Source organism: Dreissena polymorpha, chromosome 3 (assembly GCF_020536995.1).
Source record: "Dreissena polymorpha isolate Duluth1 chromosome 3, UMN_Dpol_1.0, whole genome shotgun sequence".
NCBI classification, from domain to species: domain Eukaryota; kingdom Metazoa; phylum Mollusca; class Bivalvia; order Myida; family Dreissenidae; genus Dreissena; species Dreissena polymorpha.
The window spans coordinates 86,700,082-86,721,278 of record NC_068357.1 but is presented as its reverse complement, the minus strand read 5'-3'; the positions used below and the strand labels follow the sequence as shown (position 1 = coordinate 86,721,278).

The 21,197-nt window shown below is 35.3% G+C and overlaps 1 protein-coding gene across 5 annotated transcripts in view; it reads right to left on the bottom strand.

Annotated features, from left to right (window-relative positions):
- The window catches only part of LOC127875118 (HEAT repeat-containing protein 5B-like), an 86,310-nt gene that overhangs the window by 61,497 nt on the left and 3,616 nt on the right, over positions 1 to 21,197 (bottom strand). For 3 of the 5 annotated variants that reach the window (XM_052419941.1, XM_052419944.1, XM_052419945.1), the window contains exons 1-2: positions 7,050 to 7,204; positions 1,534 to 1,736 (exon numbers count right to left, since the gene is read on the bottom strand). In XM_052419941.1, the coding sequence (XP_052275901.1) occupies positions 1,534 to 1,659 (126 nt within the window). In that variant the 5' untranslated portion in view covers positions 1,660 to 1,736; positions 7,050 to 7,204. Of the gene's footprint in view, positions 1 to 1,533; positions 1,737 to 7,049; positions 7,205 to 21,197 lie in introns of those variants that run through there. The other 2 variants (XM_052419942.1, XM_052419943.1) reach the window with 1 other exon arrangement.

Genomic DNA, 21,197 nt, shown 5'->3' with positions numbered 1-21,197 from the left:
AATTTCTAAAATTAGCATTTTTTTTCGTTTTTTTTTCAAAGAATACTAACAGAATAGCTTACAGTTTGGATCCTGATGAGACGCCACAGAACGTGGCGTCTCATCTGGATCCAAACTGTTTGCAAAGGCCTTCAAAATTCGGTTCCAGCACTGAAAGAGTTAACAAGATTGCCACCTGTCAATATGCCCATTTAATGGTCAGGGTTAATTGGTCAATTTTGTATAATTTAAGGGCCATAAATCGGAAGTTTCAGTCGATCAGAGTGATTATCATACTTTGCAAAATTTTATTCTGCCAAACATCTGATTGTGACAAAATTGGATGATTATACGATTAAAACAAGGGCAGACAAGTTTAATTTTGCCAATTCAAGGGCCACAATTTAGATGTGCTTCTAACAATCCAATGGTTATCTTACTTGGTCGAGATTATATGCCTAAACACATAGACACCAAGTCAGAAGTTAATGCAAAATATTTGAGTTAGAGAGCAGACTAGGATAATTTTGTAAATTTTTTATAATTCAAAGGGGGCGTTTCAAGACATCTGGCGTTTTTTTAACCAGGCAAAGACATCATGCCAGCAAACATTGTCATAAAGTTTGATGTTGATATGATAAAAACTATTACAGAATACTATTTAACCCTTTGCATGCTGGGAAATTTGTCGTCTGCTTAAATGTCGTCTGCTAAATTGATAAAATTAGCATTTTCTTCAATTTTTTTCAAAGAATACTATCAGAATAGCAAACAGTTTGGATCCTGATGAGACGCCACGTTCTGTGGCGTCTCATCTGGATCCAAACGGTTTGCAAAGGCCTTCAAAATTCGGTTCCAGCACTGAAAGATTCAAGTAAGAGAGCGGACTGTGTTTATTTTGCATATTTCTTATAATTCAAGAGCCATAATTCAAAATTGTTTCCATCAATCTGGCTGCTAATTAAAATTGGCCAAGATATTATGCATGTAAACATAAAACGGAGTTTAAAGATTATCGGATTATAAAAACTGTTTGTATAGAGGGAAGAAAAGGTTAATTTGGCCGTTTTTTTTTTAAATTCAACGGCCATTATTCAGAAGTGCTTCAAGCAATCTGGCTATTTATCACAATAGGCTATGACATCATGACCATATTATATTTACAACAATTATGATACATTATTCTTAAAACTATCTGAGCTACAGAGCAGACAAGGTAAATATTACCAATGTGATGAATTCAAGGGCAATAATTTAGCAAAGCTCCAGGTGATCGAGCTGTTTATTAACCTGAGTTGAGATATATGCCCACAAACATTATCACCAGGTTTAATTATGAACCAATTTGACTATTTTTGAAAGAGAGAGCCAGCAAGATTTCATCCACAGGAGTTCACATCATTCATCTGTTTTTAATACTCACATAAAACAAGTAGCCAGCATAAGGCTTACAAACTAAGACCTGAAATATTTGTCTCTATTGAAAGAGCAAACACTCATGCAAAACAATGGGATGAGGTAAATATTTGACAATTAATCTGTTCTTGAACTCACCTTTTGAGCAGCGGCAAGCACTTTGTCCAGAAATCGTAGCCATTCAAAGACAAACACATTTTTCTTGTTTTCTGGGATCTTGGATAGAGCCTCCTCATTAAGTAGTAAACTGTGAGCTAATTCCATTGTGTTGGATTTTGGTTGACCTTTGAATTCCTACTTCTGTATTTTGTTTTGTTGTTCTGGTTTCATTTCTTCAGAATCTGAAAACACATTAAACGTATTTTGGTCACTGCATGTGGAACACTGCTACTTTAATCACTGCAACAAAATCCAACACAATTATCAATAGTCATAACTTGTATCTATAAAAAATCCATTAATTGCGAATAATTCCTTAAACAATTTCAATTCTGGCGATCATAACAAATATTCACACTTCAACAACAGATAAAATGGTTTCAAGCACTCACGTGAAATATCAACTTACACCAATAAAATAAATATTCAATATTATATATGCAGCAAACATATAGTATAACCACTTGTTTGAAAATGACACCACTGAATCACTGCAGCATTTCTTGCCAATCCCTAGAACTCAAGAATTCTACTGCAAGAAACTCAACCAGCTACAAACCACCATCCTGTTAACAATATTTTTCCAAATGTTCCACATTGCACAACAAGAAAATTCCCCGATTAAACACATGATTGGAAAGTAATGCACCATTTAACTGATTGCCAAATAAAACCCAAGGAAGATCTGTTAACTTAATTCAATCATCTCTGTTGTCTGGCCAATAACTTTCTTATGCTGTGATGATTTCAGCACACCTAAAAAGTTACATAGACACCCGCACATCTGCAGCTACTTTGCTACATTAGAACAATTTTTGCCAATTACAAAGGCATGATAAAGTAATGAAAGCGGTTTGTTTGTGTTACAATTTACCAAATAGTTCCTTTTCACGGAACATAAACAGATAAATGTATCATTCACAAGGTATGATGTTATAACACAAACATGCAAAAAAATAATTACAACTACAAAAACATAAATATGAGAGCCATTTACTGTAACTTCAATCATAAACTTATGTATTTACTAGTGAAATGAAGGAATAATTCTTAGAAAAATACAAAGGCAGTACACAATCATTTCTTCTGTCAAGAAAAGATGAAAGCTAAGTCAACTAGAGCTTTGTCACAGACGGGACGAATACCCCCACATGCTGCATTGACACATAATATTTTGCATGTTGTCTTCACAAAAAACATGCTCAATTTTTAAAACGCACTAAGTGACCCCTTGACCTAGTTTTTGACCCAGAAAGGCCCATGTTCTAACTTGGCCTTAAGATAATCTCCATAAAACTTCTGACCAAGTTTGGTGAAGATCGGATGAAAACTACTTGCATTAAAGAGCGGACACCATGCTGAATGTTAAAAAACGCACTAAGTGACCCCGTGACCTAGTTTTAGGCCAGTAATGGCGCATGTTCAAACTTGTCCTAGAGATCATTTAGATAAAACTTGTTACCAAGTTTGGTGAGGATTGGATAAAAAACTTCTTGAATTAGAGAGCAGACAACATGGTGAGGTTTAAAACGCACTAAGATACCCAGTGACCTAGTTTTTGACCCAGCATGACCCATATTCAAACTTGACCTAGACATCATATAGATACAACTTCTGACCAAGTTTGGTGAAGATTCAATGAAAACTACTTGAATAAGAGAGCGGACAACATTGTGATGTTTAAAACGCACTAAGTGACCCCGTGACCTTGTTTTTGACCCGGCATGACCCATATTAAGACTTACCCTAGACATTATCAAGATACAACTTCTGAGTTCTCAGACCAATTTTGGTGAAGATTGGATAAAACTACTTGAATTAGAGAGCGGACAACATGGTGAGGTTTAAAACACACTAAGTGACCCCGTGACCTAGTTTTTGACCCGGCATGGCCCATGTTCAAACTTGACCTACACATCATCTAGTTACAACTTCTGACCAAGTGTGGTGAAGATCGGATTTAAACTACTTGAAATAGAGAGCGGACACCATGCTCAATGTTTAAAACGTACTAAGTGACCCTGTGACCTAGTTTTTGATCTGGCATGGCCCATGTTCGAACTTGGCCTTCAGATCATCTAGATAAAACTTCTGACCAAGTTCCGTGAAGATCGGATGAAAACGTAACTTGAAATAGAGAGCGGACAACATGCTGAATGTTTAAAACGCACTAAGTGACCCGTGACCTAGTTTTTGACCCGGCAAGGACAATGTTCGAACTTGGCCTAGACATCATGTAGATACAACTTCTGACCAAGTTTGGTGAAGATCGGATGAAAACTACTTGAATTAGAGAGCGGACACTTAATACGGACCGACAGACACGTTCACTCCTATATACCCCCCTAAACTTCGTTTGTGGGGGTATAATAAATTTTCCATGGAATTATACACATGAGCTGCCACTGTTTCCAATTAATGGTCTGTGAAATCCAACAATTGGGGGCCAATTAAGACCATCATGATCTGCCAGTTTCTTAACTATACAACGCCATCATTTAGGAAAGCAAGGCAACTCTTCATCCTACCACCAACTACTGGTTCAAACTAACTGATAAATCAGAGTTCAAAATTATTAATATATTTCATGAAAAATTAATGTGTATTCCAGGCTTGTAACAAGATATCATTTTGACCACTAGTAACAAGATATCATTTTGATCACTGTGGTAACAAGATATCGTTTTGACCACTGTGGTAACAAGATATCATTTTGACCACTGCATGTGCCAATGCGGACTCATACTTTGGTAAACAACAAATTATGATACATTATTGATTGCTTTTTAACAGTTCAACATAAAGGAGGGTATAAACAACAAATTATGATACATTATTCACTGCTTTTATATTATGCCACACAAACAAAGGTATAAATAACAAGTTATGATGCATATTTCATTGCGTTTCAATAGTGCCACATTAACTTTCGAAACAAAGATTTATCCAAGCATACGTGCAGACATTCATAAGCCCCATATGCTGCAGCTTTTAACTTTCATCAGTCTTGAAACTCAACCAACATGGCAATAAAAGTGTCTCAATTTTAATGTTTTGCACTGAATGTTCTCATACAGAAGTAGACAATGGTAATGAAGCAATCTGAAATTAATTTGTTCTCTAATGGTCAACATTTTTAGTAAAGAAATGAACTATAAGGGTACTACTACTTCTTGCATCACAATTACATATATTTATTTTTTATTCTCTCTCTTTTTACAGCTGTGTTGACTGAAAGCAAGTGAATTTAACTGAAGTTGACAAGAGAGCCTAAATACCCTAGGTTGCTTGCCAGTGACAACTTTGAGAGACAGTCACACAATGATCTTTCCTGTGAAGTTTCATTAAATCTGCCCTGTGGTTCAGCAAGGCAAGTCATAATAAGAAGAGATAACTGACATACAAACACACACACACACACACAAGGACTGATAGATGATGGACAAAGCAGTATACAAAAAGCTACCCATGGCCACTATTTGCAAAGGTAAGCTAAACAAGATGTGTTTGTGAAACACTATGTCTCGTATATGACGATTGACCTTGAAGGATGACCTTGACCTTGACCCTTCACCACTCAAAATGTGCAGCTCCATGAGATACACATGCATGTCAAATATAAAATTGCTAGCTTCAATATTGCAGAAGTGACATTACATGAGCAATTTTGACCCATATATTTGACCTTGAAGGATGACCTTGACCTTGAGCTTTCACCACTCAAAATGTGCAGCTCCATGAGATACATATGCATGCCAAATATCAAGTTGCTATCTTCAATATTGCAAAAGTTATTGCAAATGTTAAAGTTGGTGCAAACCAACAGACCAACAGACCAACAGACAGGGCAAAAACAATATGTCCCCCACTACTATAGTGGGGGACATAAAAATAAAAATACCAACATATATTACAACAATTAGACAAACCAACTAAGCATCTTCATCTTTCAGGATTCTTTGTTAACATATAAAAATACAATGACAAATTATTCAATACTTTATTATTATTTTTAAATGCTACCATATGAACAAGGTCAGTAACCAAGAGTGTGATTTATATATCTCCCAGCTGATCTCAGAAGAAGCACCAGAAAAGGAAAGAACCACATGTTAATACCTACATGTACACTTCCACATCAACCGCTGAATCTCACGAACATACTTTTCAAGCATCATGAAAAACAAAATTGATTGAAACATACAAATTTAATTCGAGTGTCTGTGATGTATTTAACATTTTGAAAAAGAAACACAAAATTATAAATCATGGAACAAGCAGAATTATGAGTGAAGATTATAAAAGCAGTTTTGTAATTTTTTTTACACAGTTTCAAACTGTGACTCATTTTTGGATGATTATCTGAACTGAATAACAGTGGGACAAAACAGTTGTGAGTTGTTCCTATACAATGATACATTATTTATTGAAACAAAATTAAGTTTAATAATATCTTTTAATTCATATGTGTGTTAAGTACATTATATCAATAAATATTTAATCATTATATTAGGCAACCTTTCTCCACTTAGTAAACCCCTATAATGGAAGCTAAAATTATGGCATCTTGATCAAAAGTATAGAAACCTTTCTTTGCTGTTTTTATTTTAAGTAACCACACCATTCAATAGATTTAACTGACTTAATTTTTCGTATAATACTCAGCTCCATTTTATAAGCCATGTTCTTGTTGTTTTTGCAGATATTTAATTTTGTATGCATGGCTTTAAGGTTAATCAAAATATGGGAAAATTTAGGCTACCATGATTACTAATGTAAATGTAAAGTTTTGTTGAAATAGTGAAAGTTTGCTCAATGAAAATATCTTTTAAAGTACCAAAGAAGCAAGTATGTGAATACATAAAATGCGCATCTATTGATAACCGTTAGATAACATAATTTTGCAAAGGAATTTCAGTATGTAATCATTCTCTGATTAAGTTCCAGGAAGTTCGTTTTCAATGGCAGACTCAAATTGAATACATCCACCTGCTAATCTAACGCCATTATATATACAATCAAAGTGAGCGATCTTCATCACAAACTCTAATGTGATTATCCCCTGCCTATCACACTGTGCCAAATTCAGAGGCGTTACAGTGGCTAAATTACATGTGCAGCTTTTGATGAACAAATTCACTTTGCTATAGAATGTAGGTAGGAGAATTGAATTTATTTTGGCTGAAAAACTTTCATAAATTATAGATTCTGCAGAAAGCACTGTGGGCTTCATAACAGATCCCTATGTTTAGCTTTGAATTTCTTTGATGATTCTATTGGATTTGCTTTCATAAACAGTTGTTAAAGAAACCTGTTAGCAACTAAAGACCCCAGTTTTCTGTTAAATAGGGCTATTAAGTTAAACATGAAAACCAAAGTTGTTCATTGATAATTGTTGTGGAAAATTATGCTGTTAAGAAGAATATTGAATTTAACTCTTGTAGCTCTGGTTATCGTGTATATTGCCTATGAATGAAAACATACAAATAACATACTTCAGTCTTGATCCTTATGTTTTGTTTATGTCTGCCACTGCACCTGTGCAGCTGCCCCTTTCTGACTGTTCATTCACTTGTTTTTGTCCCCTTTTCGCCTCTGTATTGTTTCTCCTTTGTCCTTTCTGGCTATTGTATTTATGTCTGCCCCCCCCCCCACCCTCATCATCTCAACATCTTCCACTCCATGCCCCTATACAGATAATTGTGGTTGCAACAGCAATAGCATGTGAATTCATTTTAATGCATTGGTTGTCTGTTGTACATGTATAAAAAGAACTTCTTTTTACACCAATTATACTAAAGTCATCACTAGGATTCTCAAACAATTGACCTCTTGACCTTGTTTTTGGATGTATGTGTCTCAGATCTCAACTTAGCCCAGATATGTTGTTGACAAACATTCTCACCAAGTTCCATCAAGATTGGTTGATAAATGTGGCCTAGAATGGTAACAACCTAGCAGTTGATGACACATGATGCCAACACTGTTAACACAACACACAGATGCCAGACTGCAGACAAAGACTGACTACAATATTATTGCTCTTTATGAGCACTTAGGTGAGCTAAAAAATATAAAATATCCCAAAGTTTTAATCTTCCAAAGAAATAAATAAAGCTAAATTATTCCAGAAATATTACAGATACAAGGACCACCATAAATGATATTCTGAAAGCCAAAGTCAAAGAATTTCAAGTACTTGCAATGTGCATGCATAACAACATCTGCATTTTGTGGAAACCATGCATTGAAACTTATGAGGTAATTATGCGAGAAATTGTTTATGCACGGTTTTCAAGGCAAAACAGCATATTTGTATAGTTCTGTTTCTGAGTAGTAGCAAATCTGTTCATTATTTCTATGGAAATTAGCCAGTTGGGAGTGGGGATGAAATATGCACAGCTGAACTGAGGCTTATAAAGCACCAAAGACAAGTCATGATGAACTTACATGTAATTGAAATAGTTATACACAATATGTGTCTTAAAGTTTGGTGCACATGAATTTGCTTAATTTAAAATTCATACTATAATAACTGTCCTTAATAAATGTGACAGGAGCAACACTAGGTCAAGAATTGTTTGGCAGGATGATTCCATAGGATGCCAATGAGCCTCAGTCTGGTAAAACCAGGCTTAACCCTTTGCATGCTGGGAAATTTGTCTTCTGCTAAAATGTCGTCTGCTTAATTTCTAAAATTAGCATTTTCTTTGATTTTTTTCAAAGAATACTATCAGAATAGCAAACAGTTTGGATCCTGATGAGACGCCACGTTCTGTGGCGTCTCATCTGGATCCAAACTGTTTGCAAAGGCCTTCAAAATTCGATTCCAGCACTGAAAGAGTTAATGCATCAAGTATGATACCAGGTAGCCTGTGAAGTGTGCACACATTCATGTAGGCTAATCAGGAACCACACTTTCCACTTTTGTAGATTTTGTCCTTAAAAGGATGAAGGTCTCTTGTTATAGAAAATCCTGTCTGGACAGAAAGGGTTGTTCCTGATAAGCCCGAGCCGACATACATGAATAAACCCTGGCAGTTTTCCAACAGACCAACTCAAATAAAGCATTAGCTTCTTCCTGCTATAAAACTCTAAAACTTCCACTCACCTTTATTTATTCTTATCACTTGTATTATTTGTTGCATTGTCCATTTACTTAATAAATCACCTTGATTAATCAAGTTAGTTTTTTCGGCGTAAGCTGCATAAGCCAGCTTTTCACCCTGACTTGACCTTTGTAAGTGTCCAATAAAATTCAAATAAAATTTCCCGCGGCTAGGTACGAATGAATACACTTCATTTATTCCATTGGCTGATTTGAGTATACCACCAGAACATTGGAAACATATCCGCGTCTTTGTACCACTGTTTTACTGTATGAAACAATTTTATCTCTAATGAAAAGGCTTAATAGATAGAACAGTTTTACACTCAATTCTCGACATCAATACAGTTTGTGCGTACACCTTTTATTTTCAGAGTATTACCAGCGCAAAAGCGTTTATACTTAAAAGGCTATGTTCTCATATTTAGTACTTACTTCCATATTCCTGTCAACATGTTAACATGTAAAAGTATAAAGAGCAGTGGAAGCGAGGCCTCACTTTAAAGAATTGCATTTCAACCCGCGAGGTTTTGGGTCAAGTCGCGGACATTCAGAGTTTATATACAGGTCATCACCGGAGTTCGCGGTCAGTAAAATAATCGTTATATAATAAAGACGCTATCCGTGAACTAGGTTACCTGGAATTTTCTTTAGACCAGAAATATGTTAAAAGAAGATATTCAGCAATATAATTATGGTATGTCAATAATAGATTCTTAATGTGTTTTCAAAAATACAATGATAAATATTATTTTTAATAAATTTAACAATAATTATTCCACCATATTGCCTAATGTACTAAAGTGATATTATGAGCATGTAACAGTTTATAGGTGTCTATCGCAACCGTTGATTATTTTTGATGTTTCTACTTCATATACACTTAAAGTAATTAATGCAGCATCAACATACTAAAACAATATACCAGAAAGAGAAAAATAATGCATTTGAATATTAACCGTACTTTCGTTTGACAACTGATCATGCGTTTACGAGTTGAACCTAAATTTAGTTTTAGTGCAGATTTGTTCATACGACACAAAGACACAATATTGTTTTACGGATCATTTCGGCTTACAGCACTGGGTGGGTCACGTAAGAATATCGAATATAAAATATATTTTTATAAACAACTGGTAGCAAGGTGAGTTGCAGATAATTGATCAGTAACCACATTTTAACTAACTATTTTGACCTGTTAATTCTTTTCAGCTCAATTCAACAGTGCAAAATGCCCATAATATCACTTTAAGCATGAGCACGATGATTCTCGATACTGTTAATAATCGAATCAAATAGCAATGCCCGACAGACCACTAAAACAGGTTTGTTCTCGTGTGGCCGGTTGACTCATATGTTTAAATTTCACTTCCATTCTTCTTTTGGTTTTCTGTTTTGTATCTATAGGTTTATGACCAGCAATATGTTATAATGTAAAATAAGCCGCGAAAACTCCCCGTAACATCCCGTACTGCGTGTGATGCAGCTAAGAACTGCACAGAAAAAGACATTCGCTATCCTTGATCTCATTCATTAAACTATTTACGCCGTATATCTTTTTTAAAGATATTTCTTGTTTCTATTGACCAAATGTTTTCTTTAAATCATGCAATACAGTTTTGAAAATTGTGGTACATGCCCCATGTTTAACTTTAAATAAACATATAATACGGGATATAATAGCAAATTCAATAAGTATGCTGTATTGATATGATAGAGATTAAGATTCTAGTATGAAATGTGTCCACTTTATCAAATTCTAGTACTGAAATGGGTCCAGTTTATCAAAATTCTTGTATTGAAATGGGTCCACTTTCTCAATGGTATCATATATACAAATATGGGTCTGCTTTTTCAAAAATCTTGTATCAAAATGGGTCTACTTTTATCAGAGTTCAGGTATAAAAATGGGTCACATTTCGGAAGTTTCAGTGGGAAACCCCTACCCTTAAATTTGGGAAGTTACCCCCCCCCCCCCCCCGGGGGTACATGTAAGATGCTGTATACTACTGTAAGTTTTTAGGAACCTATGTAAACTGGTAATAATGTGCAATGTTAAATTGTCAGTAGAAACTACCAGTAGCTTCTTATATTATTTGCATCTTTAAGTTAAATCTGTAGAAATAGCATTGAATACAAGGCATGCACAGGTGAAAATTATTTACCATTTTGTTTGGGTTATGTAACCTTTAACATAATTAAGTTATAGGATCAAACTTGTGACTTCTAAAGTGTTTTTCATTTATTCTGACAAAATATCTTTGAAAGCACAGTATAACTACAAAATAGTTCACTAGAAAACATACAGTAACTTAAAAAAAATCTCATAATGATTTCAATAAGTCATGACCACCGTTACCTTGAACACTGAAAACAGGAAAACTCTACAAATCTAGTAGTCCAGGACATATACTGTTTAACCTCAAACAAATTGCAACAGAAATAAAATCAATTGCATCATGTAGCCCATGAATAAATACATATTTAAAAAAAAATCGCCATGAAAATTCGAAGCCGTTTAAGAAATATTAATAAAAACAAATCTTCTTTACCGTGTTTGATTATTATGGCCATGCACTATACCATCAAACATGCAGTGTTAACTTTCGAACTAGACGACAGAAACCCGTCAGCAAACAAACTGAATCTGAAATTTCCATTAAGTCTCCAAAACGGCGTCCAGAGAATCAAAGACAGAGTGAAGCATTTCTGACTGTAACTCAAAGATTAGAAGAAAACGACGATGAGCAAACAAGTATTAATGACCTTGTGAAACAGATGGACGATTTATATCCAGACCATGCATACAGTGCGGTGTATATGAAAAAGAAATTAATGGAACAATTTAATGATCAGATAGTTATCACCGAGATAAATGGAATTACTAATATTGTTACTTTAAAAAAAACAGTCTCCACTATATTAAATGAATTTTACAAGCAAGACAAAGACTTGGATCCATCGCAAAAGAAAATATCAATTATTCAAACAGCGGCGAAACTAATCCAAAGTGATATTAAAGATATACGCGTGTCGAAGGCATTTTACCCTCCACCATAAGACATGAGTACTTACCAGACTCACTGAGGACATTTCTGCAGACCCACTTACCAAAGAAGACAAACCCCGTCAAGGTTGCTTCTATAGGACAAGCTATTGTGCAATCCGTCAGACCGCGAATGACACTTCCTCCATTGCAACTTGGTCTTGCCGTGCAATTGCACAATCAGTATTCGTCGCGTTTTTTAATTGATATTCTGAACAAATTGGGTTTCTGTACCTCGTATAAAGAAGTCATGAAATTTGAGTCAAGTGCCGCTGTTCAAAATGGAACTTAGATTTCAGGAGTGATGCCATCAAATTTCATTCAGTTTGCAGCAGACAACGTTGATCACAATGTTAGAACGTTGGATGGACATGACACATTTCATGGTATGGGGATCATTGCCGCCGTTTCCCCTGGTGTCAAAGAAGAAATGCCTATACCACCCATTAATGTTTCTAATGAAGACCTTGTTGCTCCGGGCACAATCAATATAAAGTTTTACAAGGCTCCATTAGAACTCCCAAGTCTACTTCTGAAAAGTTTAAAAGTCAGAAATGTAGAGGACCCAACAGACTGCCAGGATATCTTGTTAGAAGTTGTTTGGCCACTCAAGTCCATAACCCCTGGATGGTCAGGATTTATGCAAGCCATAGAGGAAGGGTATTTCACCGGCAGATCTTCTATCAAGTTCCTACCTATGATCGACCTAAACCCAAGTGATTTGTCCTGTATTTACTCAAGATTATATTTCGTGTCTGCAGAGGCTAAAAAATACCACACTACGCCGGTTGTCACATTCGATCAACCTCTTTATTGGAAAGCAACATCTATTTTACAAAGCGAGAATAATGACAGTCCATTAAAAGATGTTGTGCTCATACTAAGAGCATCTTCAAATGAATTTTCTCGGAAGTGTAGACAATCTTATGCAAGCAACCGGATAACAAGATGCATTAGAAACTGTTTACACATCAAATGCGGTAGACCATATGATGAGCAGAAAGGCGGTGTTGAGGGCTGTGCGTGGGCATCTGTTGGTTTATTCGGCGCTCGTTATGATGCTTACCTCGGACATATATGGGATACCATTACCGATAGAGAAAAATCAGACATCTGTAGAAAAAGTTTCCGAGTCATTTGATGTAGCACAAAAAGACCTAGCTGGATATCGATCAGAGGCCATAGACACTCAAAGTGACCTCAAGGAACTCGAGACAATATCAGTTCTGTACGACAAGTCAATCAACAAAGAAATCGCACCTGCTAGTGTGAAAGAAAACGAAGTTTTTCAAAATGTCAAAATGAAGTTAGACTGGAAAATACTGGAGCTAAAATCATACCCGACATCAGCTTTGCGGATCCAATACCTTAAGATGATTAAAATACTCAGGCAATTCATTAAAGCAGAGAGAATGGGTAATTGGGACTTGCACCTTCAGTCAGTTGAACGTATGCTTCCTTATCTGGCCGCATCTCGGCATAATTTGTATGTTAAGTCAGCATACCTCTACTTTCAACAAATGAATGAGCTACAGGAAACGCACCCAGTAATTTATGAAAAGTTCATAAATGGTTTCCATGTGATACGACGGAATGATCGCTACTGGGCTGAGTTGGCTACTGATTTGACAATCGAGCAGACACTGATGAGGACTCTAAAATCTACTGGTGGTATGACAAGAGGAAAGGGAATGACGGAAGTTCAAAGAGCTCAGTGGTAACTTTCAATGCCCGTATGTGCAGCAGTAAACGCGTCGTACAAGTGTTAACTGATACGGAATATATTACAAGTGAGCAACATAAAGAGTGTTCCAAAACTAGACGATAACGCGACACATAAAATCGGAATACAATTTTGACATTCTTGGATGAATGAAAGCCATTTGCAGCAGTGAATTCATTAAGGAACATTGAAACTGGGGTTATGTCAACAGATGATGTGAATGCCCATCAAGCGCATGAAATTGGTAGCGCCATAATTAATGAACTCAAAGGTCAGAATGTGATGGATGTTTCGTTTAAGAGAGGTCGACAAGGTGACATTAAAAACGCATTCTGTGTTGCAAGCTGGAAACCAAATTGTACCTGTTCCTACATCTGTTAGTAGCGGCAACGAGTCAAGCAGACGATATGGGTAATGTCTTCAATCATGAATTGTGCCCAATTCCTGCATCATTATTTGACAACACAGGATGCATGAGAGAAGCCCAAAAGGCCACACTTGCAGATGCAATATGGTGCTTGGGTAACTGTGTTGCCAATTCTGAATCGGATGAGAATATGGTATACAGTGGAACCCCTCTAAACCGAACATCCTTGGGACCGAGAGGGAATTCCAGTTTAAGAGAGGATTCCAGTTTAGAGGGGACATTGACTCTTTTTTACTTTCAGAAGGTCAATTACATAGCCTATTGTGGAAAAAACACTTTCAGCAAATGTTCATAGTTTATTTATATATAACATTCATTCATATTGCATCACATAAGAAGAACACGTTGCTTAATATGTTGATTCGAAAGCAAAATCAGTCACAACATAGATCAAACAGTGCACCCTGAAAAATAAAACAACTATACATGCATGCATGTGTTAGGTGAATTAAGTTCCTTTTCACACTGAAAAACATGTATGCCGACTTTTTTCGCACGATATCCCCGATCGTCGACTTTCCTACCCAATATTTCTCTGACAGTATCTTGAGTGAAGGTTTTGGCAACATCTCTGACTCTTTTATCATTTTGATTACATCTTTTAGAGACAGTTCCACGCGCCATAGCTTAGAAGGAGGTTCGGACATTTTTAGTCTTAGTTATCTTAATTACCAATTCGAAAATCTAAATGAATATCTAAATGCAACTGCTTCAAGAACTCTGCAAATCACCATTTTATATTACACTAAATTAACAATTGTAATAAACAACGCAACATTAAATAGCATAAAGATTATTAAAATTTAGCACGGCTTCCTATCTCAAAAACAAAACACACTACAGAACTCTATGTTTGTTATCAGTAATTATAATCAGTATTATCACATCTATTGAGCGATACGTACATCACAGGACAAGTATCTTAAAATTGTTTTGCGATTTTTACAGTTTGCACATTTTTCGACCACCTTTAAGGTCAAGGTCATATCACTAAATTCCATTTATGTTTATTACATATGTATTACTCTAAACATGCAAATGCAGAGTGCTAAAGTTTGCATCGCGATGAACATACAACAACCACAAATATGAAAAGAACCGTGTTCATAATATTCATTGTTATTTCTAAAAAAACACTCTTAAAATGTCATATTTTAGAGGCAAAAAACGACTTTTTGCTCTTGACCTATCAATGGCGATTTTTTATACGTAATAGATAGCATATGCAAGAGTCCAAATCACCAAAAACATTTTCTGTTGCAATTTGTTTGAGGTTCGGTGAAAAAATCAAATATCGGTCCTGGACTATAGGTGTTTCCCTATCTTGTGCAATATTGAAATTGTTCCTTCAAAATTTAGAGAGATTATTCACTCCTCTATGTTATAAGGGCTGTCGGGCTGATATCATTCGCCAGGGGTCTCGATCTGCAATTTTTGGGGCCGAAATTCGGCCCCATTCCCCCTGTCAAAAAGTATATATTTTTCCCCCATTTCAGAAGAAAATTCCCCCTTGAATCTAAAAATATCTTAGTGCTGTGAAACCTTTCAGCGCACCTGCTTTAACTGGTACCCGTTTCTGATTCAATAACAACATGTGGTTAACAATACAGCATAAACAAAAATAGCCGAAAGGCCAGTGATTATTGGGGAACCAAAGCTTACATTTGGAAACATTTGGTCTTTTTGTGTCATGTCCCATAATAAAATATCATATCGAAAGATAATTACAAATACCATTTCTAATTCATGCAAGAAAAATGACATTTTATTGAACCAGAAAGCGCTTTGTCAGATTTCAAAGTACCGGTAATGAAATCGACAATGACACAGGACAAATGAAAATCAACAATGTGTTGATACCTCGACGTTGTTCAGGGGTCTAGCTAGGCTCAAAATTTTGGGAGAAGTCACTTCTCCCTAAAGTGAAATAGGGAGATTTGGCAACATTTTTGGAAGAAATGGTACATTTGCGTCATAAATCTTAGTTTTACATATATTTTGCAGCAACTTAATGGATAAGTGGTTTCTGTTCAGCTTTCAATCAACTCTTCACTTGTTTTATACAATAAGATATGTTAAGTGTATAAAATTGACATTTTCCTTATTTCTCATTGATTGTTGATCATGATTGTACTTTTAATTATTTTTTCTTCTGAACAGGTGTATCAAATAAACTTCAATAGTAACAAGCCAGTAATGTTCAGAATCTATTTACTTCCTTGTTAATTTTAAGCAATTCAACATACAATCACATTTATATTTTGTTACAAATATTTGTTTTAAATTTAAAATTTATTTAAAATCTCATTTTATAGCAGAGATTCCAAATCTGACCTGTAAATGGGCTCCATATATCTATTGCCGGTGCTAGGTAACATCTTCCCATTTGATCATTCCTTAGTTTAATAGTACTTTTTTAATGGGCCATTTAACATTGCTGAATCATAGTTATTGGTAGCCAGCAGAAGGCAATTAATCAAGGCATCATCTATTAACAATTTCAAGAAGTGTTATAGCTCCAGACAGTTCTTTTGAATGTTCAACTTTGCATGACCTGTAAATGGGGCAACTTATTGCTGAGAATTCCCCTGTGTCCAATTCTCCACATCAAATTGATTTTAATCGATCAATGTCTGGTACAAAGTAAATCATTAAAAGGAGGAGAAATCACTTCGCCTTCATGATATTAATGTGCGAAGTGAAGATTAATTGGGCGAAGAAATCGCCCACTTCGCCCACTCGCGAGACCCCTGGTTGTTACCACTTCAGAACTGTAATGAAAATGACAAGACACTGTCTTGTACTGAAATTGACAGCCTTACAATTATCGATTCTTCGATGTCATTACCCCACCCACCATTAATGAAATGAAATGTTTTTAAGTTTTAAACTGTATTGACAGTAGAAAGATAATACAAACCAATAAATTATGTAAAAGGTATATATTTTGTATTCATATATCAATTGATGGAAAATCCACCTTTTTAAACAAATAATGCTAATTTTCCCCCACCTGAGGGTACAGGTACTGTTCCCCCAGACCAGGAAGAGACCCCTGTTCGCACATTTGTCATAGCTGCCAATAAGAATTGTATAAGTGTAAATGGCAAAATGCATTTATTATCTCTACAAAATACCAAAAACATACCAGTTATATTTTATCATTTTTTATATTCATACAAAAGGGCCATGATGGCCCTGAATCGCTCACCTGACTAACCAAATACAATCCCAACCAAGATTTCATCAAGATAAACATTCTGACCAAATTTCATAAAGATTAGATGAAAACTGTGACCTCTATTGTCTACACAAGGTTTTTCTATTATTCAACCTAGTGACCTAGTTTTTGACCCCAGATGACCCAAATACAATCCCAACCCAGATTTCATCAAGATAAACATTCTGACCAAATTTCATAAAGATTGGATGAAAACTGTGATCTCTATTGTCTATACAAGGTTTTTCTATTATTTGACCTAGTTACCTAGTTTTTGACCTAGTGACCTAGTTTTTGACCTCAGATGACCCAAATACAATCCCAACCCAGATTTCATTGAGATAAACATTCTGTCAAAATTTCATAAAGATTGGATGAAAACTGCGACCTCTATTGTCTACACAAGGTTTTTCTATTATTTGACCTAGTTTTTGACCTAGTGACCTAGCTTTTGACCCCAGATGACCCAAATACAATCCCAACCGTGATTTTATCAAGATAAACATTCTGACCAAATTTCATAAAGATTGGATGAAAACTGTGACCTCTACTGTCTACACAAGGTTTTTTTTACTATTTTACCTAGTTTTTGACCTAGTGACCTAGTTTTTGACCCCAGATGACCCATAAACAATCCCAACCCAGATTTCATCAAAATAAACATTCTGACCAAATGTCATAACGATTGGATGAAAACTGTGACCTCTACTGTCTACACAAGGTTTTTCTATTATTTGACCTAGTGACCTAGTTTTTAACCTAGATGACCCAAATACAATCACAACCCAGATTTCATCAAGATAAACATTCTGACTAATTTCATAAAGATTGGATGAAAACAGCGACCTCTATTGTCTACACAAGGTTTTTCTATTATTTGACCTATTATGTGATCTAGTTTTTGACCTAGTGACCTAGTTTTTGACCCCAGATGACCCAAATACAATCCCAGCCCAGATTTCATCAAGATAAACATTCTTTTCAAAATTTCATAAAGATTGGATGAAAACTGTGCCCTCTACTGTCTACACAAACAAATTGTTGACGGACACACACACGCACACACGCACACACAACGGACGCCAGACATCACACGGTCACATAAGCTCACCATGTTACTTCGTGCCAGGTGAGCTAAAAAACAGTAAAATTATAATGGAACAGTTTAAGTTATAGGTTGCCATTATAATGACTTCGATGATTAAATATTTGAGTGAATTTTCCCAATTTGATACATGTACCTCAAGCATTTCTGTAATCCAGATGCAAGTACGAGTTTTAGTACATTTACTGCATACAATAGGCTAGAATAACTTCTAGCTACACACATATACCACATTTGTTGAGTGTAAAATATAAGTGATTTTGCATGATTGCATTTTGCAACACATAAGCCTTCCTAAAAACCCAGGTAACACTAAAAAGTTATTTTATCATACTTTCTCATTTCAAAGTGTGGAAATGTTGAATTCATCAACTATATACAACCAAACTCTGTGTGATTGCCAAGATTCATGCTGAACAATTTTGGTTAACAACTTTGTAGGCATATTATAGAATACAAGTTCATTTAATTACATCAGCTGGTAAGTTGTTTATCAATACTTGTACAAATTTCTATACTGCATTTATTTTGTAACAAATTGTCGATTCCAGGAATGGTACCAGTGAAAAATCACCATTCACAAAAAATAATCACACATAACATCAAAAAGTGTCCAAATAGAAAGTGAAGACAAGAAGGTGACAAAAAGCCTCTGTAAGTATTGAAAACAATGTATGTTTTGCCTACCAGAGAAACACCCTAATCAATAATGATTGTGCACTACCATCACACATTGCAGCCCTTTATCTCTGTCCCTTGATTTGGACTGTTGGTCACTGACCAAACAGTACAATATGGATTCACTATTAATGGTGCAACAGAAGTTTCACTGAGTATACATTTGAATAGCACTTCATTAAGTGTATAAACTTTATTCTATTGTGTGTGTTTAAAAAAAAAATAGCCAATCAAAACTAGCTAGATCAACATGGAGTAAGAGTGTGATTGCTATTTGCTAGATTGGTATATATTTGTAAATAAATTTTTGTGATTTAAAGATCCGAAGAAGACTATATTATATATTATGTTTCATTGAGATCCTCACAAAACATAAGAAAAATACCGCCTTAAAACAGATACCATGAGCTGATGTTATCTGGGCACTATCTTCCGGAGTTGTAAATAATGCCAGAACATCACACCCAAACTGCTGTTACAAGATACAATATGATAGATCTTTTAATGTTTTTGGCAATGGAAGGTTTTACAGAAAATTTATATAACTTGATGACTGCATGAACAGTCCATATAATTCTTTCCAACAAAAATGCTGTGTTATTGATACAACACTTCAAAAGTTTAATGTGTGACATAAAAGATTAAAGTTTTAATGATAATTTAATACGACATTCCATGTAAATTACCAAATTATTAATTTTGTATAATTCCATTCCTATGTATGTAGAAACAAGTTATTTATAACCGACAAATGATATATAACTATGCGACTGTCAGCAGTCTACAAAACTAACTTTATTGTCTGCATAGCCGATGTAGCTATGAAACTTTGAAAATGTCAGCCAGAGGAACTTTTTCATAGCCAGAAATTTTTTTAATTAATTTACAGTGACATTATCTTGAAAGGAAGACAACAGTCCTTACATATAGATTGCAATTGGGGGGTAAGATTGTAAACAAATCAGTATTTCACGTTTCAAACTTTTATTCCATCACATCTGACTCTGAAAGTTCTTTACAATATTTTACTTATTGATTATTTATTGGTTTATTTTCTTGGATATTTTTCATTGCAATTCACGCGATCCATATTCAATTTTTAAAATCAACAGAGCAGAGATTTCATCGCATTGGCAATCAGTCTATCGGTATAATTTACAGACTGCTTTCAGTTGACACAGTGCTCAGTTTCGTAGGAGACTTATACACTGCAATGCTGATATCTTGCGGACCGGTATATCGCGCTGTCCAATATATCGCACTTTGGCTATGGCTCCCAAAAATCCGACGAGCATGATCACTAAACGACATGTTTTAATCTGAGAATTCGCACTCTTAAGCAAAAAACCAGTTGTAGCTAGTATTAACACCCTATATTTCACGGCTTACTATGGCACGCAGTAAAGCGTGAAAAACAGTCGATTAGTGACAGTATTGTTTACACACGACTGGGGTTGTTTTTAACACTTGGGAAATAACCAATTAGCGTCATTGCAAAGGTAATAATGGCAGTTTACTGGTTTATATTTCTGTACTGGTCACGAATTTCTTTGTTATGATAAAAAGACCGCGAAAATTGGCATGGGTGTATTTATTTGTAAATAAAAATTTCGTAGCGGGTACAACATTGAGATAATTTATTATCCATTAAAAGTTTCGTTGTAAATTTCAACTAAAGTACCGCGGTATCTCACGAATTATGTGGCATTGACATTTCCTCTTAGTAAAATATAATTCAAACACGCTGTATCGTTACCGTTACGCTGTTTCAGTTCCTTCATTAGGACTATTTATAAGAGTAAATTCGAATCTATACACAATTTATTATGATAAGTTACATGTTTTTTACGGAAAAAATTCTTCTTTTTGGCTTATTCGCGAGCGATCATGCATGAAAATGAAAACAAGGGCTGTTTGTAAAACATGCATGCCCCCCTATATGGGCTATAAGTTGTAGTAGCAGCCATTGTGTGAATACGTTTTTTGTCACTGAATACGTTTTTTGTCACTGTGAATGGTGGTGGTGGTGGTGGTGGTGGTGGTGGCGGCGGTGGGGTGGTGGTGGTGGTAGAAGAAATAGTAGTGGTAGAAGAAATAGTAGTAGTAGTAGTAGTAGTAGTAGTAGTAGTAGTAGTAGTAGTAGTAGTAGTAGTAGTAGTAGAAGAAGTAGTAGTAGTAGTAGTAGTAGTAGTAGTAGTAGTAGTAGTAGTAGTAGTAGTAGTAGAGTAGTAGTAGAAGTAGTAGTAGTTGTAGTAGTAGAAGTAGTAGTAGTAGTAGTAGTAGTAGTAGTAGTAGTAGTAGTAGTAGTAGTAGTAGTAGTAGTAGTAGTAGTAGTA